Source organism: Maniola jurtina, chromosome Z (genome assembly GCF_905333055.1).
Source record: "Maniola jurtina chromosome Z, ilManJurt1.1, whole genome shotgun sequence".
NCBI classification, from domain to species: domain Eukaryota; kingdom Metazoa; phylum Arthropoda; class Insecta; order Lepidoptera; family Nymphalidae; genus Maniola; species Maniola jurtina.
The window spans coordinates 12,976,868-13,000,517 of NC_060058.1; the positions used below are offsets into that span (position 1 = coordinate 12,976,868).

Here is a 23,650-nt window from a genome sequence, read left to right on the forward strand (position 1 = left end):
TTATAAAAATTGAAATACTTGAAATTGATAGTAAAGAACAGGAGAACAGTGCAAAGACTAATTTGAGTGTACAGTACATAGTGAGTGATAATTATGACAATATGATGGATGCTACAGAAGATTTAATTAATAGGATTATACAAAAGCTAAGTGTGCCTGAATAGTTAAATTTAATATTATTTTATTGTTATTTTGCGATTGTAAAAATAAAAAGCATAAATGAGTTCTAATTAAAGTATAAAGTATATTTTATATTTTCATATCATGCAAGTAAGTTGTAGTCCGAATATTTTCCATTAAGTAGTAAGTTTTTATAATACGTTAATCTTATGTTAAGTACTAAGTTTATGAAGTAATGTAAATAATTGGTTGAATTAATAAAGGGAATATAAAATATGTTGTGATTTTATTTGAAATAAAACACTGTGGTAAACTTAATCAAATTTATTAAATGCTAAATTACCATTAAAACTAATATTAAAATTAGACACATAAAAATTTGTAAAATACATAGGTACTTAGCATAATATTTTTACTAAAGAATCGTGCTGTAATGCCCCCAAGGCAAAGTTTTAAAATCATTTTCCATTATTTGCCTTTTATTATCATCACTATTTAATACTAATTTATTAATTTTCTGAGTAAAAACCTGATGATTTTTTGATCGTATGACAAACATATCATCTCTTATATTTTCATTGCAAAATAAGGCTTTCTTATATTTCTCAAAGTTTAATTTTTTTGTCACAGGCTTCGTGATACCCTTTGCTTTACTGATAGTTTTTTTCTCAGAAAGTAAACAATATAATTTTGCGCGTAAACCAACAAATTTAGAAATGATTTCTCCTCCCATTTCGTCTTTAAAATATCCAGGTATTTTCATATTAGCTTTCGGCATATTAAAAATATTATCATCTTCAAAATTGCTAGTATCAAAATAATGAATGTTATCTTTCATATCTTCATAAAAATCATCAGTTTTTACAAGATATAGTAAACTATCAGTATCCGTATAACATAACTGAACATTATTTCCATAGATTCTTTTTATGACCGAATAATGAAAATGATACAAATGCGTTTTCGACAGTTCAAGAATCGTGAATCCAATATATATTGGTCGATCTAAGACAATTTTTGTTTTTTTCAATTGAATAGCTACTAAGTTTTCAGAAAAAATTGATAAACTGTGAAAATGTGGTGCACTAATATATTTTTCCGCTCCATTCAATTTATTAGTATTATTTGTAGTATCTCTCCAAACGTTTACTAGTTTTACGTCAACCTGCTTCCTTTTGTTTTCTATCGTTTTTCCAAAAATAGAATTATTCTGCTTTTAAAAAAAGTCTTTCTCAAAATCAGACTTGGCATTTTGTCTGAGACTTGTGTTTAAAAAAATATAAGGCTCTAAAAAGTTGTCCTGATAAAAAGATAGCACTCTGTATATTTTTAAAAGCAATAAACCATTCTTTAAGCATTCTTGCAAGTGCATATAATGAATAACAAAACGATGTTTATTATATAAATTTGCCACCAATTTTTTGCTTTGATTTTGAGCAGGAGAATATTTTTCCGCAGCAAATGGTAGGTCTGAATGAGCATCATGAATATTATCCGGATAACATAAATCTACCTCGAGAATATATCCACACTGACTTTTTTTAGAAATGTTCCTTACATCAAAATTTTTAATTTCATTTTCATTTAAAAATTTAAAGTCACGCATTGGCATTTTTTGCATCATAGCAAAACCGTAAAGGTTGACACAGTCTAAATAAATTAAGTACGTACTTGACTCATTTTTATTGTAGGATGGTAAATATTTATTGTTTGCTTCAGCATATCTCAATGAACACTGGGCTAAACCACCTCGAATACCTTTTTCTAACATCTGATACATATCCACATCAGAAATCAAATCAAGCTCAACTTTAGTATATAACAACATTGCGTCCCAACTTAAAGATGGAGATGATACATAATAGCAGGGGTCTAAATTATAATAGTCTAAACTCATATTTCTGAACTTTTCAAAAACGTCGCATAGTAATAAGACATCGCATTGTAAGTATAAATCTGTATACTCTCCTAAGTTTTTTATACCAAAAGTTTTCCATATTTTTAAAGCGTGTTCGTAATCCTCAATGGAAATATTTTCACCTGTGAGTTTATTAAAAAAAATCGAATGTTTTGGTAACTTTGTTTCATTATATTTCTCCCATGCATCCATATAATCATAACAATAGACACCCTTTTTACAGGCCAAATTTAATAAGTGTTCATCCTTAATAAATACACGCATATGCTGAAAATCATTCGGATGAAGACTCTTTGCCAGTTTATCCAAACCCGAACTCAAAAAATTAAATGAATCGATAAACTTCAGTTGAGCAGCATTTGTTTTATCAATAGGTAAAAATTTTGTGAATGATATATATTTTTCTTTAGATTTTGGTATCAAGCTCGTTTTTCCGGTAATTTCTGATAATTCTTTAATAAATAAGTGGCAATCATAACCACTCAAGTTATGAAAAATGATCGGTATAAACGTACATTTTTTTGCATTTATGTTACAAGTGTTGTGAGCAGGGCCTCGGTATTTACCTGTAAAATGGTCATGATCCTTTACTATTATATCATATTTTTTAAACATTGTTTTACAGATGCAGCAAATTTTTGCTTCATTATATGAAGTCAACTCTTCGGTAGTAAGAGGAAACATTGGATTATTTGTATTTAAAATACCGTGCAATCTTTTTACATCTCGCGTAATGCTTTCAACAAATTTTTTACCACAGTTTGGTCCGCGATAGCTTACAAAGTCATTAAGCTCAGGTTTAGAATGGCAACATATGTAATAAGCGAAACAAGATGGTTCATGTGTTTGTATATCTTCAGTATAAAGAGATTTATTTTCGTTTGAATATTTACAAAGCAAGCTCTCAAAATCGCCATATATTACGATAGGAATTCTTTGAGTTCTCTCATAGTTTGAAAAATGCAACTTACTACCATCTTCTGGAAGTACAGTTTGTCTTTTAGCACAATCGTGATTGTGTAGTTTTTGTTCATTTGCGAAATATAAAAAACATTCATCACATAAAAATATTTTAGACTTGTGTTTTGTTAATTGCCTTCGCACAAGTCGGCCAAAGTCTTTAATCAAACAGTAATGGGCTTTGTCATTTTTAGTAATATATAATAAATTAACATGGGTAAGTTTTCGAGCTAAAGTCACATACAAAGGACCTGTAACTGTATTATTGGCTTCTAACCCATAAACATTTACACTAATAGTTGGATTGTTCTTCTCAAAGGTTTTAATATCTTCAATTCCCGGAGGAAATGTCATATTTCTTATGTCAAAAAGCAATGAATAATGAGGATATGATGAAACTCTATTGGAATTAAGTTTTGTAGGATACATTTTAGCAGCAATGCACCATAAAAAGCAACAATCATCGAAATTATGAATATTTAGACATGATTTTGTATTTCTTATATGTGATGGTAATGCCAAATATGATCCACCTTTCAGAGGATTATATTTATTAATATTTATCTCCAAATGACTGATAGAATCAATTGTCCAACCAGATTCTGACTGTTCGAATTCTGCGCATTTGCAAGTTAACTTTTGAGCACATTGTAATAAAAAATTATCAATATCAGTACTTTGGACTATAATACCATATTTAGTACTGAAAGATTTAATAGACTTTTCAAAATTTTTTGGTAAAATATACGAAACAAATAACTCGAAATTTACTTTAATGGCAGTGTGTTTCTTTAGAGATATATTTATGATCTCGCGTGTGGTTTTAAATATTTGTGAAAAAAAACTCTCTGGAACTAAAGTTGTAGAGGTCGGATTTACTTTGTAACTGATTATTCTGTTTCTAAAAGCCGTTTTTATAATTTGCACATTCTCATATCTAGATTGAAATAAACTATTAGATTTATGAGTATTTGTTCTGTTATGTGACGATATAGATGTTTTAACATAAAGGTTACACTCTTTGCAGAAAAACATTTTCAATTTCATAGAATTGCTTATCTTGTTTATCTATTTAGTATCTAGTTTCTCAGTTCTGGTTTTAATATTCTGCGTATAAAAAATCGGTAAGGAAATACAGCTAAATAATAAATCAAGCTATTGGCTAATAAACAGTAAACAGTTATTAATAGAATGGAAGTAATGCGATGTTTCGATATCAACATTCAAACATGTCAAGTATCTAGTTTGTATGGTTCTAGTTTCTCAGTTCTAGATTTTAAATTTTGGATAGTTATGAGATGACTGTATTAAAATAAAGTAATCTAGTTATTTTCAGACAATGTGCAGACTTAGTAAGAGTATAAGGGCTGTAAGTATCACGTTATTAATATCCCAACTTCAAATCTTTCGATATGAACATTTAGACATTTTTATTTAATTTTATATGGTTCTAGTTTCATATGGTTCTAGTTTTTATGTTTCTAGTTTCATATGGTCTAGGCTTTGTATGGTCTAGGCTTTGTATGATCTAGGCTTTGTATGGTCTAGGCTTTGTATGGTTTAGGCTTTGTAATTTCTGTAAAAAAAACACGTTAATTTAATTTTATATGGTTCTAGTTTCATATGGTTCTAGTTTTTATATTTCTAGTTTCATATGGTCTAGGCTTTGTATGGTCTAGGTTTTGTATGGTCTAGGCTTTGTATGATCTAGGCTTTGTATGGTCTAGGCTTTGTATGGTTTAGGCTTTGTAATTTCTGTAAAAAAAACACGTTAAAAAATATTTACAGGCACAAACATAAAGATAGTAATTTAATTGTCATACTTATTATATACAATATGTTGCAGATGAAATATTTTTTGAATTTATTTATGAAAATAATTTCTAAGATTTACAAAATTTAATTTACAAAATTTATCTTAGAAATTATTTTCATTTGCAGGGTATAAAATGGGCTGAATATTTTTTAGTTCAGCCTTACTATCATCAATTAATTTGGTGAGGGACTTCCATACCACCGAATTTAAATCAGTTGCAAGTTTTAGTGTGCAGATGGCATGCTTCCAACGCTCATTGTTCGCGAGTTTCTCCACTTCTTCAGAGTTGTAGACGCGCAGCTCGAAGTAGTAGCTGCCTTTCTTCGATGGGTCTGATTGGGATGTATACCCCGACGCAACGCGCCGACTGAGAAAACTTCTCAATTTCGCAGCGCGCACTGGCTTGCTAGTAGATTCATCCTGAAATTGAAAAATATTCAATTTAGTATCATCTGCGATAATTTCAACTCTCTACCTATTATGGTTCATGAGATAAAGCCCGCTGACAGACAGACGTCCGGGCGGACAGCGGTAGCTTAGTAATAGGATCCCACTGGTACCCTTCGGATATGATCCCTAACAAAATAATAACTTTAACAAACTATATTCATAAATTTATATACAGACCAATTGCCTAACAACATTCTTATTGGGAAGTCTTTTAAAAGCTTTAATCCAATAAAATATAAATAAGACAACTCACCTCAGATTCGGTAATAAACCTCCTCCGCTTAACAGATGGACTCGTAGGTGTATTTGGAGACGTTTCGGGTTCAGATTCCGATCCGCTCGATTCGAACGGATTCTTCGGAGCAGAAGAAGTCACCTCCTTTTTCTTGATCGTCTTCTTCCGCTTCACCTCACGTTTCTTCTTAAGAGACTTCGATGTTGATGGGGGCTGCACCAAAGCGATGGGGTCTTCGTCTTCGTCAAATGGATTGATGAAAGATGAAGAGGCCCTGAAAAACAATTTAAGTAACTATCAACATGAAAACTCCAAATAAAAATTCAATAGGTACCTAGTTGCTTAATTCAAAAATAAACATATAAAATAAAAATACTTACATACTTTATTTCGACTGTTGTTGTCGTCGTATCCAAAACTCGGAAAGAAAGGAATGGTGACGCTTAGGATCGACCTATTTATACGCTCGAATTCTAAAACCTCTTTCATAATAAACGAAATGGATTGAAATAAATTAGATTTAAACATTTGCGCATGTAACTTTAAACACTAAATCATCACAACATAAAACTTATATTTGCGAAAGTAATCAGACTAGATTTATACATTCGTATGAACACTGTCTTACGTATAAATTATTGCCGCATCAGCTATAGGTGTTCGATTTTGAAGCATGGAAGACGCTGTTGTTTATAGTTACGCAGTGAATTGAGATCTAACCGTAAAAGGAATGGTATGCGTCGGACTCGCGATAGTTAAAATGTTAAAAGGTTATACATTTTACTACTTTCCATAGGTAGGTATAAAATTTGTGAAAGGTCTAATAATATTTGCTCCTATTTGATGCTTCAATCTTCTTCCTTGCGAATTTGATTTAAAACTTGAGTGGAAATCCTTTAATTTTCGACGTCAAAAAATATCCTGGATCCGTCTCCAAGATGTGAATTGTCTGTGTATCAAATTTCGGCAAGATTCAGCCGTTAGTCTTTAGTTTAGACAGACGCCTTTTTGCATCACTAATCATACTTATTATAAATGCTAAAGTGTGTCTGTTTGTTTGTTTATTGGTTCGTCCTTCAATCACGTCGCAACGGAGCAACGAATCGACATGATTTTTCGTGGGTATAGTAAAAGAACTGGAGAGATATAGACAACTTTTTATCTCGGAAAATCATAGAGTTCCCGCAGGATTTAAAAACCTAAATCCATGCAGATGAAGTCGTGGGGGCATCAGTGAATTTATTATATTAGTACGCATTGTACGTATTTTTTTCGTCCATTAATCTCTATTTATCAAAGTATTTATAACAATCGAAATATATTTAAATAGCGGGAAATGTGTCTAAATTCATCATTAAAGAATTAATTTTCGATAAATAATAATGTATGATAAGCTTGCACACCTTACTAGAAATCTGCTATAATATATTTTTACTAATAAATCTTTATCCAAAATTCATTGTTTGTAGATCAGAATGGAGTTAATATATCCTAAATATCCTCGCTATGCAACTCAAATCGCAAGATTGCGAAGTTTTGATACCTGGCCTCAAGATTTAAATCAAAAACCTCAAGAAATGGCTGATGCTGGTTTTTTTTATACAGGAGATAGTGATCGCGTGATTTGTTACTTTTGTGATGGCAGGCTCAAAGACTGGGGCATCGAAGATCATCCATGGTCGGAGCACGCACGCTGGTTTCCGTCCTGTCCCTATGTTTTACTTGTGAAGGGTGAAACATACCTACAAAGTGATAGCAAAGATGTTTGTGGTGCATCAAAAGTATCTGAACAATTTGTAAATAACAATATAATAAGTTCTTTTGCAGACAGAAACATATTATGTGTTGAAAATATTAAAGAAACACTTTGCTGCAAAATTTGTCTTGTAGAAGAAGTAGCTGCGTGTTATATACCATGTGGTCATGCTATAACGTGTACTAAATGTGCTTTATCGTTGGATAAAATGTTATGTCCGATATGTGGAAAAGCAATCGTTAATGTAATACGAATATATTTCTGATGAGCTATAAACATTTAAAGAGTCTACCTTTATCCAACCTATTATAAGTATGCGCAAGCCTCGAATCAATCGATCGAAATTCATACTAATGAATACAGCAATGCCGGATCAAGCAGAAACACGATCAATATACAAAAATAATTTGAGCGCAACAAATCAAATGGTTAACTATGCGAGAGCAAACTTTTAGACGTAAAATTATCATGCATATGGGCTCGTTCGCATTTCTTATGAATGCCGCAGTCTCGTCGAACTCATCGTATTATATCATCCACTGTGCGGTGCGGGCGTATGATATAGGATCCGCAATAACTAGTCATTGAGGATTTTGTCTCACTGTTGATAGTGATTAATTGTTGCTTGGATTTAGGAATACTCCATTTATTTAATGTGTTGTTGTGGACAGTAGCCTACATTGGGGATCCTGTATCAAAATTCATGGGGATTTTGTATCACGGTGAGCGTAGCGAACGAGCGTTAGCGAGAGTGATCCAAAATCCCCATGGATTTTGATACAGGATCCCCAATTCAACACTACTGGCGTGCTGTCATGGCACCATGGCACTTAATACCAAAGAGTATGAGATGGATGTGATGCTTTAATACCAACATTATAATACTAACACTGACAGAAACACAGTGCTGCCAACACATCCAAACAAGCGGTGCTGATTCTTTTTAATATTTTTTTTTTCTTTGAAATTCTTAGATTCAATGAGGATCTTTCCAGCGAACGTTCCATAAAATTATCATAGATGGCTCCGAGTGCATAGCACGCCATGCAAGGCAGAAAAATACTGTCCAGGTGCCCTATAAACTATGACAATAAGTAACACAAAGTTGGTAGTTAGTTATCAGAAATCAGTCGCTGATTTCTGATAACTAGTTAGATAATTTTTTCTTCAATGGTGCCACAAACTCTACGTATACCTTACCTGTATGCCTATAAAGATAGAGTTCACTTGGAAATACCCAAGTTATTAATAATACCTACATAGTTAGTTATAGTTTTGTGACCAGTCAATGAATACGATTTTAATTTGCCAAATATATTTTATTAGTCATACCCCTGAATGCGATAAACTAATAACCCGATCTTTTTGCAGCAATAAGATAACTAGTATAGATTTTAAGTACAAGTTAAATATATAGTTAACTATATTAGTTACAATGTTAAGTAGTTAAATAAAAATATTAGTTACATGAAAGCGTTCAAAAAAGGTTGAAATGATATACACGGTCATTCAACAAAGTAACTCTTCAAGGATTCTGTATTTTCAATTTTGACGTTCAGAAGAAGATTGAGGGGCCAGTGCCTTGTAGAAAATAAATTACTAACATTTTTACGTAGGTACTTAGTTAGTTTCATTTTAAAAGTTTCGTCACAAGTAAAAGTACTTTTTTTGTATTGGTTTGCTTGATTGATATCAGACTAGAGGATGCCCGCGCCTTCATCCGCGTGGATTTAGGTTTAAGAACATTCCGTGAGAATTGTTTGATTTTCCGAGATAAAAACTTACCTAAATCAATTACAAAGACGCAAGCTACCTCGGTACTAGGTAACTAAATTTCATAAAAATCGGATAAGCGGATGGGTCTTTAGGAATCCCGTGTCAAAATGGGTTAAACTGTTGGGCCGTGAAAAGGTAGCAGACAAACAGATAGATTCAGAGACGTGCTACCTAAACATGATTGTGCACTTCAGCTTTAATTCCCTGCAAAAATAAATTCTGTTGCATTAGCATAAAGTCCAATTTCTAATACAATTATGCTAAGCGGAAAAACGAGCCGAGCGAGAGGTCTATAAATTGGAGTGTGTCACTGTCTAATGGATTGCAAGCATAAAAAAATATTTTCTATGGTACGAATTATGATGTAGCTCACAAAGTTCTTATTCATTGTTTATTTAATTTCAAACAACAAGATTACTTTCTTTTGTTTTCGCAGTAATTTTCATACTGTTATCTTTATTTTATAATGTCATTAAAATAACATTTAGTTTAAAAAGTATTATAAATATTTTTTTAAATTAATAGGATGATAACACTGGGTGTCAAGCAAAACAATATGGCGAACATTCTGTACTATACTATACAGAAGTAGTAAGGTAACCATAATTTGATTGTTTAATGGAAGTGTTTTTTTCTGTTTATCGATAGATTTCTCAAAAATGAAGAATTAAGGCAAAAATGGATCGCTGTCGTTCCAGGAAATATCACCAAATATTCGGCAGTTTGCGGAATGCATTTTAAAGCGGAAGATTTTGCTACGGCTTCGTGTGCACTGATTTTTTTTAAAAAGAAACGCTGTACCATCAATTTTCCCAAAAGTATGCCTTGCTTACGAACTTCCTAAAACTGTTTAGGACCTAAACACATGCACCAGATTATACAAAATAATTTTACTTACCTATATTATAGGTACCCATACTTAACATGACTGGTACTTTTTCGCAGAACAAAAAAAAATTGAATTTCTCTACTTTTATAACTACAGCGCGGCAGACTATGGCCTAAACCTTTATCATTCTGAGAAGAGACCCGTGCTCAGTAGTGAGCGGCGATGGGTTATCATGATGATTCATCCTCTCCTATTCTCATATAATCCGTCAAATGTCTTACATTATCAAATCGTGTTGTCACCCTAATAGAAAGGGACACACTCCAATTTAGCGCTATCTCAATAGGCTTGTTTTTGGTGTCTCAGTGCACAATCTTGTTTAGGTAGCATGTCTCTGGATAGATTAGGTAGCATGTCTCTGGATTAGCATACAAAAAGGTAGAAACGTTGTCATTTTGACTGACTTTTTTATGACCATAGATAAATTTTTATGATAGAGTCAAAGAGGATAACCTAATTTTGTTATAAAAAGTGAGTTATTTTTCTGTGGTTACTGACCTGTGTTTTAAAAACCTATCCTTCCCATTCTCTCAAATTTCGTCTTTCTGTAGAAGCTTCACCTGCCTGATCCTATTAGTCTGTGGTTTGTTTATTTTTCTGTTTTGTGATGGACTGCAGTCTGCAGCTGACTGTTCAGTTCTTTCACTTGTTTCAATTTCGAATTACGTTGTGATGTAGTTTTTATTGTTTTGTTATCGTTAGTAGTTTGTGTTAGTGTTGATTAAATATTTGTTCAGTGAAAAAGAGGCGCCAAATACAAAAATATTTAGGTTATAGCTACCTAGTTTTTATGTGATAATAAGGATATTATTTTGTACAGGGGCCAATTTCCTAATTAAAAGTAATATCTTATATTACTAGAAAATAGCAGCAAGTTTTCTTTTGTTAAATTAAAATGGAAGATACAGTGCCAGAGGACGGTCCTTCTTCTGTGGTGAGTGTTTTTTCTTTATCTAAGTATAAAAATTTACGAGAAAAATTAGTTATGTAGAACAATAACAATATTACAACAAGTAACAATGTAACAATCTAAGTACAAGTTGACATGAAGGTACTTATGAAGCAGCTCTGCTTATATTTCATAATAATTAATAAATATGAGTTTTTTTAACAAATCATTTATTTGATCAAGAACTCAGTGCTACCAAATATCTGATCTTCATCTGTTGATCAAATAGTTAACCTAAGGTTAACTCAAATTGATAAGAATTATCATTTGAACACATTATACACAACTTAATAGGTTTAAAAATTTCAATAGGATTTTTAACTAACTCGGACTATTTTAAATTATTATCTAAGTTGAATATCTGTATTTACTATCTTATTGATACCTAAGCATCATTTTAATCGCTAGTTTATTGTATGACTATACTTAAGACTAGTAATAGTAATAAGACAACAACAACTTTGAATCATTGAGTCAAAATTGATCCACTAAAATCTGCAATAGGTACACCTAAAATCATATTTCCCACAAACAAGCAATCAAATCTCAAGCTAGGCTACAGCCTTCCTTATATTATGTTGGCATCACATTTCATGGTCATTGCTCCATGTGTAATATGTATTTGTCATCACCATCATCAACCCATTACTATTAAGCGCAGTTTTCTTCTCCAAATGAGAAGGGTTTGGCCAAAATCGACCACACAGACTTCACACACCTTTGAGAAAATTTTGGAGAACTGCCAGGCTTGCATTTCCTCACTATTTTTTTCCTTCACCGTTAAAGTAAGTGATATTTATTGCTTAACTTACATAACTCTGACAAGCTAGAGTTGCGTGACTGGTATCAAATCCCAGACGCCTTGACTAGGATGCTGATGTCTTAACCATTTGGCTATTACCGCTATTGCATTTTGATTATAATTTACCATTAGTCCCAATACAACATCTTGGTTAAATTTGTACCATTAGTCCCAATACAACGTCTTGGTTAAATTATCTGAAACCACTTATCTTAAATGTGATAGTACCTATTCAGAATCTTTTGAAGTTCCCACATCGTAGACAATTTATAGATAGTGTCAAGTTACATCATTTCATTTGATTGTAAGATCAATGGTTCAACCATCTAACCTTTTGAAGTTTTTCTTAGCTGTAAAGTAAAAGAGTATTGAATTTGATTTTTTAATATTGAAAATAAGTTATTTATTTCAAGCTTTATGATGGTGATATCAGTGGTGATTTATTTTTTAATATATTTTCATCTGAATACATATAATGTAAAAATAATATATAGTGTAAATAATATATAGTAGTAGTTATAACGCACATTTTATATACTATAAAAAGTGCGTTATAACTTTTAAGCAATTAATGACGATAACATTTTTGAATCGTTTGATTTTAAATGCGTTTTTCAACTTTATGGTCACCTCACACTGGAATTCATAGAAAGGGTTTCTATCTTTAGAGGACGATTCAAACGACATGTGTCATATTCAACCTTTATTCATTAATTTGACACATATCGTCTGAATTGTCCTTTAAGAGGGCTCTCTCCATCACTCGTTTCGTACAATCGTAGTTCCAATTTCATTTGAATACTAAGCAACCAAAGTCCATGAAATTTTGCAGACATATTCTAGAAACTAATATCTATGTCTGTAGTTTTCCAGATTTCTGTTAAAATATTCGGTTTCAAAGTTACGCGGTCTTAAAAATTTTCATACAAATCTTTGAGCCCCTGTAATTTTAAAACTACATATTTTTAGAAAAATCTAAAACACCACAGACACAGATATTAGTTTCTAGAATATGTCTGCAAAATTTCATGGTTGCTTAATATTCAAATGAAATTGGAACTACAATTGTATGAAACGAGTGACGGAGAGAGCCCTGTTAAGGATGCCCCTGTATTGACTACGAATTCCGATGTAACCATACAGTTTTTAACATGTTTTTAACTGCAAGTTCTTAAATTATATTTTTTTTTTTACAGAAAGAAAATACACCACAACCATGGTACAAAATCATAACTGTAGAACCTGTTATGTTTTTCTATATGATGGCTTTCATGATAACAAGTGTTATAGAACAGACATTCTATGTGTTCCGAACGTGTACAGTGAATCATGGTTACAGTGAAGAGATCTGCTACGATATAAGTAAATACAGTGATATCAATAAAGAAGTTCAGGTAATCCAAAAGTTATTATATCGAATACTCATTTATGTTGCTTTTCAGGGTTCTGTACCGGAAGGGTGCCAACGGGACCCTATTCCTCTGCTCTCCATCCGTCTGTCTGTGTGTCAGTAGCTTGTATCTCGTGACCCGTAATAAAATTCAAGAGTTGAAATTTTCGTAGAATGTGTATTTCTATTGCCGCTACTTGTAACAAAAAATAATAAAAATTTAAAAATGGTTGCTATGAAAATTTAAAGAATTTTTTCTTATACGCTGGTGCGGAATCCGCTTTTTTCCGCGAAAGCCGGATTTTTCTTTCCGGAGAGACGCTATAATGACGCGGTTTTCCCGGCCCTTAAGACGTTCTACAGTATAAAGTCCAATTTTTCACGTAAAGATATCACTGACTCATTGTTAGTTCGCAGTAAAAACGTCCTATGTACTATGTATAAAGAGTCGCTTTATTACGTGTTTATGCAAGAAACTACCTTATAAGTCATATAAGGAAAATCAATTGTAGGTAGATACATGGTAGGTCGTTAATATGTAACGGAGGTTCACACAAATTCCATGCAAAAGAAATTCACATGCAATAGAAATAGAAATATTCTCTAAAATTTCAACCCTACATATTACGGTTCACGTCCGCTGACATACAGACGGATGGACGGAGGGACAGCTGAGACTTAGAAATAGGGTCCCGTAGGCACCCTAGGTAGGTACGGAACCCATTTAAATCGGTCAATGTAGAATTCCAAAAATCGTGGACGTAGTTATTGAAATTTTCATCTACAATTTTCTTTACTTTTAAACTCAGTAGACTACATTTTAGAGCTGAATTCCTGTTGCCTTCTTTTCTGCTCCACCATCACACCCTAGAAATGGCTGAACAGATTTTCATCAAACATAAGCTGTGAACTATCTTGGGTCCTGACCAAACCGGCCTTCGAGTAAAAAACGCATTTATATCAGTCATACTAGAAGTAAGAAAATCGTGGTTGTAGTTATCGAAATTTCTGGAATGTAGGTCGCTAAGTAATGGATAGATATAATTTTCCATTACTTATCGCTTTCGCATTAAATCGTTATTGCTTTCGAAGGAAAAACATAGGTATTTATTAAACATAGATATCGTGTTACACTACGCTTGCTTTATTTGCTTGGCATTACAACCTAAACCTTTTATTGTTTCGCGACTGTAAAATCTGCAAATACGAGAATTTTATTTTTCACATAACTTTGAATCATGTGTATATTCTCAAATAAAATATTCATAAGACCAGGGATAAATACAGGGGGAAACACGCGAAGAGTTTCGTAGATAAAAGAAGATATAAGAAGATAAAATAATAATAATATAAGAAGATACCCACAAGAGTAAAAGAGATAGTTATCTCTTTTACTCTTGTGGGTTTTGTATCTTCTGTCTTACTCATCAGAGAGAGCTGATTTCATACGCCATGTAATATGAACGTATATATTTATTTAAAGTTAATATCATTGAAAATCGGCGATAGCCTAGTGGCTAAGACGTCGGCCTTCTATTTGGCAGGTCCTGGGTTCGATGCCTCACCTCTAACTTTTCGGAAAGTTGTCCGTTTTAAGCAATATTGAACTTGCTTTAATGGTGAAGGAAAACATCCTGAAGAAGTCTGCATGCCTGAGAATTCTCTATAATAAAAGGTGGGTACTTAACTGACAATCCGCACTTGGCGAGCATGGTGACCAGTGTGGCCAAACCTGTGTGGCTCATTCTGAATGAAGACCCGTGCTCAGTACTGAGCTGACAATGTATTGATCATGATGTAATAAAATATTTATAGCACCAGGGGCAGGGTCAAGAAGTATAGTAGAAAAACAGACGAGGAGTTTCGTAGATAACTCTCTTCTACCCTCATGAATTTTGTATCGCGCCAAGCAATAGCTATAGCTGTTAGCTGTCCACTGCTAGATACAGGTCTCTCGCAGGGACATCCCACGGTGTTGCGCCGGCTGAATCCAGCGGCTCCCTGTCTGGCTGTGGTGATTTGATGTCGTCTGTCCACATAGTTGGGGGTTTTTCAACGCTGTGATTTTCGGTGCGACTCTAGCACCTTGAGACTTCTATCTCTATCGAACTATTTAACCTGCCTACTGCTAATTGAGCTTCGTAAAACGTTTAGTTATGTCGGTTACTCTGGTTCGAGACTACGGTTCTCTTCATTACTCGAGGAAAGTGGAGAAACTCCAAGTATAGCTCTCCATCGCCTGCTAATTGACTGAGCTTTCTGATTTAAGGTTACAGTGTCAATATTCCACCAGTGGAACGGCATCGCTGGCCACGTGGTGCCGTTGTTACTGGCGTTCTTCCTCGGGAGCTACAGTGACAAGCGAGGGCGGAAGGTACTGCTATGCGCTGGCCTGCTCGGGAAGCTTTTCTTTTCGCTGATGATCACACTGAATACTATGAAACGTGAGTTTTTTAACTATACGCCTACCCACCTACTATACCTATATATATCGGGATACGAGGCGGGAGAACGCCCAGCACACCCGCATGCCACTCGAGTTCACCCGTAGCGTGTTAGCGCGGGGGCTGTGCGGTTGTGCGGTGCGTCCCCACGCTGGTTGACATCTCCACTTGTCGCAATGGCAACAACTATTTAGTTATATGATTACCAGTAAATATGCTGGTATACATCATATTTGCTGTATACCTCCAACAGCGTCAGCCGCTGGCGGCTCCCAATATCATAAGAAAGAGAGTGTATAAGAGATATTATATTAATTAACTTTGTACATTTAATTTCAGAGTGGCCAATAGAGTATGTAATATATACAGCAACATTCCCTAGCGCTCTAACCGGCGCGGATCTGTCAATATTCGCGGGCTGTTTCGCGTACATCGCGGATGTGACGTCAGTGCAAAGCAGAACGCTTAGAGTGGGCATACTGGATGTAGTCTACTTGAGTACTATGCCTACAGGGGTCGCTATTGGTAAGTGCCTTGCTACTTTTCTACATATAGAAGTCGATATTTATTGAAACACCAGGCTGCGCGTGGATTTAGGTTTTTAAAAAACCCGCGGAAACTCTTTGATTTCCCGGGAGAAAACCAGATAAGAAACCAGGAAGATGAAATTGACCCATAACTTAAATAAGTTATATGCGTGACGGGAAACACGAACGCCGGAAGGGCGTTTCTATCATAGCGGTTCGTATAAAAAACGTTGAGCTAAATCGTTTCGTGCGAGTAAATTAGATGTCGATGGTGAAAAAGGAACAACATTGTGCAGTTCCTGAGCACACTCTCCAAAATATATCTGATAAACGATCGATAGGAATCTGACATTGCGACGCTTTTGTAGACTGAACAATTTGGCCTGAGATAATGATTGATTACCAATATAATTTTGCAGGCGCTCGATGTTAGACTTTAATGAATTCTATACAAAGGGCTGTTAAGTATATCATTTTGAAGCGTGCTCGTGTCGTTTTACCCAAAGGTGCGTAAACACCACGCCAGTATCTTTATAGTCTATGCCGCTGTGCATGCGTTTCACAAACACAAGCGAATAGTTTGTTTTAACTTATTAAAATACCAATGTATTATAGATAGGGCATAAGTGAGTGGAGCGGGCGCAGTCCTGCATCACTCCACTACTGCAGGGACCTACTCAGTTCTGTGTTATGCCTGTAGCTTTGCCTACCTAGAATTTTATAATATCTTTGACTCACCCATGATTTGTTTATTCTTTCAGGTAACCTATTATACACTAGGGTTGTAAACAAATCGTTTACAGCAATGTTCGCAATCAATAGTTGCCTCATGCTTGTTTCCACGATATACTGTTTCGTCTTCCTCGAATGGCAGACGAGGCCGGAGCAACAGTCACTGAGAGAGGCTCAAGTCACGAACCCTATAAGAGACTTCTTCGACTTGAGCAATATCAAACAAACGATGGTAACTTTGACGAAGAAAAGATCGAATAATAGGAGACTGTTTCTATGGTTCCTGCTCATTTCCATGGCCTTCTATACATTCCAAAGAGGTGCGTAATATGAAGTTTGTATTATATGTATAATGTATATACAATTATATGTATAATACCTGTTTGTTTGCAATAAGAAAATATCGAATTATAGAAGGTTGTTTCTATTTTTACTGCTAATTTCCACTGCATTGATGCATTCAGAACAAACATGTAATATACATTTTGGTTTTGTCGTGTATTTGTTAGGGTTTAATGTTGGTCATTAGTAGAAGCTGAATGTACTACATTTGTGAGCTGTTTATCCCTTTCATACAATACATAAGCTATTTTATCGAAACTAGATTTTTTAAATATCCTCCTTTTAACTGATTTCGTCTATATATCCTGAATCTATATACCTATGGATAGAACACTCCTAATATCTACTTGAAGCAAATGCCTACTTATCGCTATCTCACTTTGACTGCCGAGTTAGAGTGAGAGGTTGGGCCACATTATGGTGCGACCTCTAGCGTTAACTTGGCAGTAAGTAAAACCTCTACTTGCTTTAAAACCTCTACCTCTTGATATGAGTATATGTATCTTTGGTATAATTTTACATGTTAATATAATTATTATTCTAATTACATTATCGTATTCGTTTTTTCCGTATTTAATAATGAATAGCATAAAACACTCGGGTATAATAATACAGCTTTCTAATTCTAACAAAGAAATAAATTTCACAATCAGGTCATTAGTTCCCGGGACTACCACACAAACATATAAATGTTGCCCCTTTATATAGATTTTACTATTACAGATGAAAAGCAAGTTATGTATTTATACACAACAAACGTGTTCGAATGGGACGCCACTGCCTTCAGTCATTTTAGAACGTACTTGAGCACCGCCTATGTGATCGTTATGCTTTTGGTCATACCGCTTTTTACGAAAATATTAAACTGGAGAGACACGGTAAGTAAAACAAAATTTAAAAAATATAGTAGTCAGTGGGGACGGCCGACTGAATTTCGGTGGGCTTTTTTTATTAAGTTTTTCTTAAATTTGAACTAAATATGGTTTATTGTTCTTCTCGTTATTGTTCAATGTCATCAAAATGGTCTAACGAATTCTTGAGTATCATCGGACCACTGAAATGATAGAACTATCCACCGAAATGATAGAACTATCCACCGAATTGATAGAACTATCTACCGAAATGATAGAACTATCCACCGAAATGATAGAACTATCCACCGAAATGATAGAACTAGCCACCGAAATGATAGAACTATCCACCGAAATGATAGAACTAGCCACCGAAATGAAAGAATCTATCCACCGAGATTAAAATCCACCGAAAACGCATAAACCAACTTAACTAAGCAGCTTTAACCATACACTTTAGGTACTTGAATTTGTTGCATTCGTAGAAAGTGTGAAAGGTTGTTGAAAATCAGATTATATATACTCATATCTCGCCATATATCATTCTAGCACCTTAAAACTCAGCATCTATCGGTTTTACGAACTATATGCATATCGGCTACTCTTGCTCTCCTACGGATCTCCTTATTACTGATTTGATAACTCAGAAAATTCGCTGAATTCAGGTGGCTCAAGACTGTGGCTTGTGGAAGTCCCTATAAGAGACCACCTTAATTGCCGTGTATCCGTTGATAATGATGAGGATGAAATTGTATTTCTGCAGCGTCCCAAAATCCAAATATTGATCATCATCATCATCAGCCTGTGGACGTCCACTGTTGGACTTATGCCTTCCTTAAAGAGCGCCACCATATCCGGTCCTCGTCAGCCTTCCTCATCCAGCCACCTCCCGCCAGCCGCTTTATATTGTCAGTACATCATCCTGAAGGGTGCCCCACACTACGCTTGCTTATATTTTGAACTAGAGGATGCCCGCGACTTCGTCCGCGTGGATGTAGGTTTTTGAAGATCCCGTGAGAATTGTTTGGTTTTGCGGAATAAAAAGTCTATGTCAATAACATGGACGCAAGCTACCTCGGTACCAAATTTCATACAAATCGGTTGTGGGTCTTTAGGAATCCCGTGGGAACTCTTTGATTTTCCGGGATAAAAAGTAGCGTATGTCCGTCCCCGTGATATAAGCTAACTCTCTAGCTAAGAATCGGTTAAACTGCTGGGCCGTGAAAAGGTAGCAGACAGACACACTTTCGCATTTATAATATTAATTATAGTATGGATATCCAAATATTATTTCCAGATAATTGTAATGCTCGGGGCAGCGGCGCATATGGCGGGCCACTTTACCTACGCTCACGCACAAACGGGCTCTACTATGTATATAGGCGCCACGGCTGCTGCTTTGGGACCTTGCGTCGCTCCTCTGATACGATCTATGACGTCAAAAGTGCTCGCACCTTCTGAAAGAGGTGAAGTGATAAAAAGTTAATGTAGTGAGTAATATACTCTATCTACGGAGAGAAGTTAGTATAAGGCTCTCTTTGTTAGGTAATCCCATACAAATGACAAAGGCAAAAACTCGTTGTACGTGAACCATTTTGAGTCACCAACCAATCACAAACGAAACTATGTTATTTCTTATTCTATCTATCTATTTTTATAATGGAAATCACTCACGATAGTTTAAACGCTAAAAAAGTATGTTTTCTCTACTTTTCCATTAGAAACACTATGTTTAGAAAAACATTCGAAATTCAATTCGAAAACATTTTTTTTTTTCGTGTTTGGTTGGTGACTCAAATTGTTAGCACCCACCGAGTTTTCTTGCATTGGTAAGAAAAAGATGCAAATACTCTAAAATTTAGTTGCGATCAGAATCAGTATAAATTTTGACTCTCTATATTTGCTCTGTGTCAAATGTCTGTCAAAAGTACGATTCACCCGAAATCTATAGCGCGCACTTTGACTTATAGATTTCAGCCTTAGATTTAGATGTTGACACGTGTATATGTGTCAACATCTAAGGCTGGATGGAGAGTGCGCTCTCAAAATTTGCGCAGTATACCTACCAATGATCAGTGACAACCAAACTTTATTATTTCAGGGGTGGCATATGCATTCCTGTCTGTAATGGAGAACGCGGTGGCCATGTTCGCTTCTGTGATATACTCCCAGTTATACAACGCTGTTCTCAATACACCGTACATCAACGCAATATTCTACCTCACTATGTCCACGCAAGCAGTCGTGTTCGTACTATCGCTGTGAGTATAATACCTATACTATAATCTCTCTGCCTTATTGGTCTGCATGTTCGACTGCGGATGACGGGGCTCTGGGTTCGATTCCCGAGTCTGGCCAAAAATAGTTATTGGGTTTAGAAATTCTCAGTACTAATCTGGAGTTAGGAAGCTCGTGGTGTGTTGCCCTGCCTCGGAAAGCACTTAAAGCCGTCTGCGCCTTTTCTATCTCCGGTCGTGTCGGATTTTTGTCCCGTCGGGCTATGAGAGTGAGGGAATAAAGAGCGCACCTGTGTTTGCGCACACACTTTTGTACATAGTTTGTACTATTATATATCCCGCACAGTTGGATAATCTCTATGGAGATTGGTCGCCAAAATTCGGTCAGGAGGACGTTATTATTACTATATTCTATCATCCACGAAAATCCGGCTCTCTCTGTTACGTAATCCCATACAAATGACAGAGACGAAAATCTCAGTCGGCGTTAACCATTGTGAGTTAACAACCAATCACAAACGAAACTATGTTTTTTAATTGAATTTCGAATGGTTTTTAAAAAAATGTTTGTGATTCAAAAATTCCAAACCCCTCCTGGGAATCGAACCAGGGACCTCCCACTAATAAGACCACAATGCTTACTGCGCCGGGGAGGCCCAAATTAATAATTCAAAGAGTCGGGAATCGAACCCAGACCGCTAAACTACACAGGATTACCAAAATTGTTACATTGTTTTTTCTCTTTTCAGGGCAATGGAACTAATGCTGAAAGGAAGGAGACTTGACACGCTGTTGGATCAAGAGTCCATAAATATATCCGAGGGTTCGTCTTGACCAAGTTTGAGCTCGAAAATAAAACAACAATTTGGTTCCTATAAGTTTATTCAGTTAAAATATGCTGGATTAATAGTGAATAGTTTAATAGTGTGCATTTACTTACAGTGTAGACTTGTTAGTAGGAGACGTGTTGTGTCGATTTTTCTTATTGAAGTTTTCTTATGATATTAGTTATACTGAAAACTCGAATAGATTTTCTTTGAACATTTTAATATGGTATTTTGTTAATTAGTTGTTATCATTTTTGACATTTTTATCATTTAGTCTAGCGATTGCTAGGTACTCGTAACTCGAATAGATTTTAGTCGATTATATATTTAATATGATATTAATGAACTCGATTTTTTTTAAATCGCTACGTTATAAGTTAAGGCTATATTGTAAGTAAATGCTCACTTCACAGATTATGCTAAGTCGGCTATAGACATACAGAATGTCAATTGTGAAAATCCTTAACTCACTATTTTATACTGTTTATTAAGTGTAAGAGAAGTTTTAATAGGAAATTATTAAACAATTATTATTTCGTTACAAAAATAGTTTAATTTTATAAAAAACAGACCTATAAATATAAAACAATGTCGTAATAGTTGGAAATGAGAAGTTAACGATTAAAAAAAGTTAGGAAATCGATTAAATTATAAAAGGAAACTGTCGAACCTGTCGAAACATTTCGTGAGATTACGGTGCAGAGACAGAGAGTAGTTAGTAATTCCTGGGAGAAGAGAAAGTACACACACAACACCGATCACTATGACATTGAACATCGATACATCGAGATTAACATGCGTATATTAGATGAGTAAATTAAGCAAATGCCCGTCCGCCGTGTTGTGTCAGGGGAAACTTGCTTCACAAACCAATAAACCCCGCCGGAAAGACTTCAACACTCTTGTAAACTTCGGCCTACTTGCACAAAGATGGTTAAACTGATTTAGTTCAAGTTGGTAATGCTGCCACTTTAAAGCAAGACCACAATGTGGTCGCCAAAAAGTGACAGCATTAGGAATCCTTATCCAAATGGACATTGTAGTCCAATGATTTAATTGGAATTTTAAAACGCTCGCCAATAGTTCTGTTTTCCCCTCACCTTACAAAGAAATACCTTTTCCGTACATTTAAGTTACCACGCCATCAAATGGAACATCGAATAAGAGCAGCAGCTCGAATCTTCGGGTCGAACGTAAACGTATGCATTTCTAACTCGAATATTTTTGCTCGATGTTAGAACATTAGTGGTCATGGAGAGATGTATCCGTTTACGCCGGGCCCGCTATACGGCCGACCGCACCACAAACTCGCTTGAAAGCCCATGGGGGCAAAGTGGTGTAAGAGAGAATGTAGTGCAACTGGCCGTATGACAAAGGGCAGGGGCCCTAATAAAATCCATCTTCATTAAATCAACGAGCATCCCTAGCGCCTTTCGAATCAGACACAACACTAGCGCGGGCCCAGCAGGCATTAAAACGTGATTACATATTGATAAATATACTGTAAATATTACGAATATTGAATTGATTATATCTATACTTTCTGTTATCCTTCTCTCATACTCCAATCCCTTCAATAATTGTCAGTAATACTAGAACATCAATGTAGATTTTCTAGTACTACTTATTGGAGGAACGAAAGTTAACCTAAATCAAACACAAGTAATGTAACATCAATAAAGCTTAATCAAACGTAACCCTTAAACATTATTAACTAACAAAGTACTTACGAGTCACATAAAGATTAATGAAATTAATAAGTACATCTAAATTAATGGAAATATTATGGGAACCGAATACAAAACAAGTATAGTAGAATAAACAGCCGGATCAGAATTTACAATAATAATCAGGTCGCTTCACTTATTTATTCGCTCTTAAATTATTATAATCCATGATTGATCTCTCAGCTATTTGGTTTATTGTTTTTTCATTTTCTTAATCCGACTTTTGTCTAAACATGTCACTAATCGAAAGATCATGACCTTTGTATAATTTGAGAACCTGTGTTGTATTGCCAGTTTTTTGTAATTACTCAATCATAATATATGGTTATAGGAAATTAAGGAAAAAATTCAATTATAACCACTCTGTTCGATTTAGATAGACTTCGAAAAAATTAACATTATCTACAATCGAGTTGGGAGGATGTGTAGCTTGACGGACCCACATCACTCCTACGCAACTTTTACCTAATTTTACGAAATTTCTCTGTTTTAGGTTAAACCGTAGTGATTTATTTAAGGCTGAATTACCCAAAATAAACCACGGAAATAACCAGCCAGCTCGCAAGATGAAATGTCTAATCAATAATTCTTTACTCGTCTCATCCGATTAAGTATAATGTAACACCAGCCTATCTTATTAACGAACCCTATAGTAATAACAGTATCAGTTCAAAATGCTGCAACCAGGATTTTTTCCCTGGTAGAGATGAGTAGTAACTCATCGAATTACACGTCTGTGAATTTATTGATGTAGTCTGTTTTATAATTAGATGTCAGTACGTTAAGTTACAAGACACATCATAAATATCTTCCAGACAGTGTACTATATCCATTAAGAGGGCTCTCTCCGTCACTCGTTTCATACAATCGTAGTTCCAATTTCATTTGAATATTAAGCAACC

The 23,650-nt window shown here is 34.8% G+C and overlaps 1 protein-coding gene across 2 annotated transcripts; it reads left to right on the forward strand.

The window, feature by feature from the left end:
* The first annotated feature begins 10,497 nt into the window (after positions 1 to 10,497).
* Positions 10,498 to 23,267, forward strand: LOC123880559 (solute carrier family 46 member 3). Of its 2 annotated transcripts, none has more exons than XM_045928742.1 (9): positions 10,498 to 10,854; positions 12,868 to 13,065; positions 15,331 to 15,505; positions 15,845 to 16,030; positions 16,794 to 17,084; positions 17,830 to 17,984; positions 19,255 to 19,423; positions 20,059 to 20,218; positions 20,944 to 23,267. In XM_045928742.1, the coding sequence occupies exons 1-9, from the start codon at positions 10,816 to 10,818 to the stop codon at positions 21,026 to 21,028; spliced, it is 1,458 nt and encodes a 485-aa protein (XP_045784698.1). In that variant the 5' UTR covers positions 10,498 to 10,815; the 3' UTR covers positions 21,029 to 23,267. The 2 variants fall into 2 exon arrangements, with proteins under 2 accessions (XP_045784698.1, XP_045784699.1); XM_045928743.1 differs by lacking the exon at positions 10,498 to 10,854 and adding an exon at positions 11,949 to 12,106.
* The last annotated feature ends 383 nt before the right edge of the window (positions 23,268 to 23,650 follow it).

Coding starts and splice junctions, on each gene's coding strand:
- LOC123880559 (XM_045928742.1), top strand. CDS start 10,816: ATGGAAGATACAGTGCCAGAGGACGGTCCTTCTTCTGTG. Junction 13,066..15,330: donor ATATCAATAAAGAAGTTCAG/GTAATCCAAAAG, acceptor TTCTGATTTAAG/GTTACAGTGTCAATATTCCA. Junction 17,085..17,829: donor CTTCTATACATTCCAAAGAG/GTGCGTAATATG, acceptor TTACTATTACAG/ATGAAAAGCAAGTTATGTAT.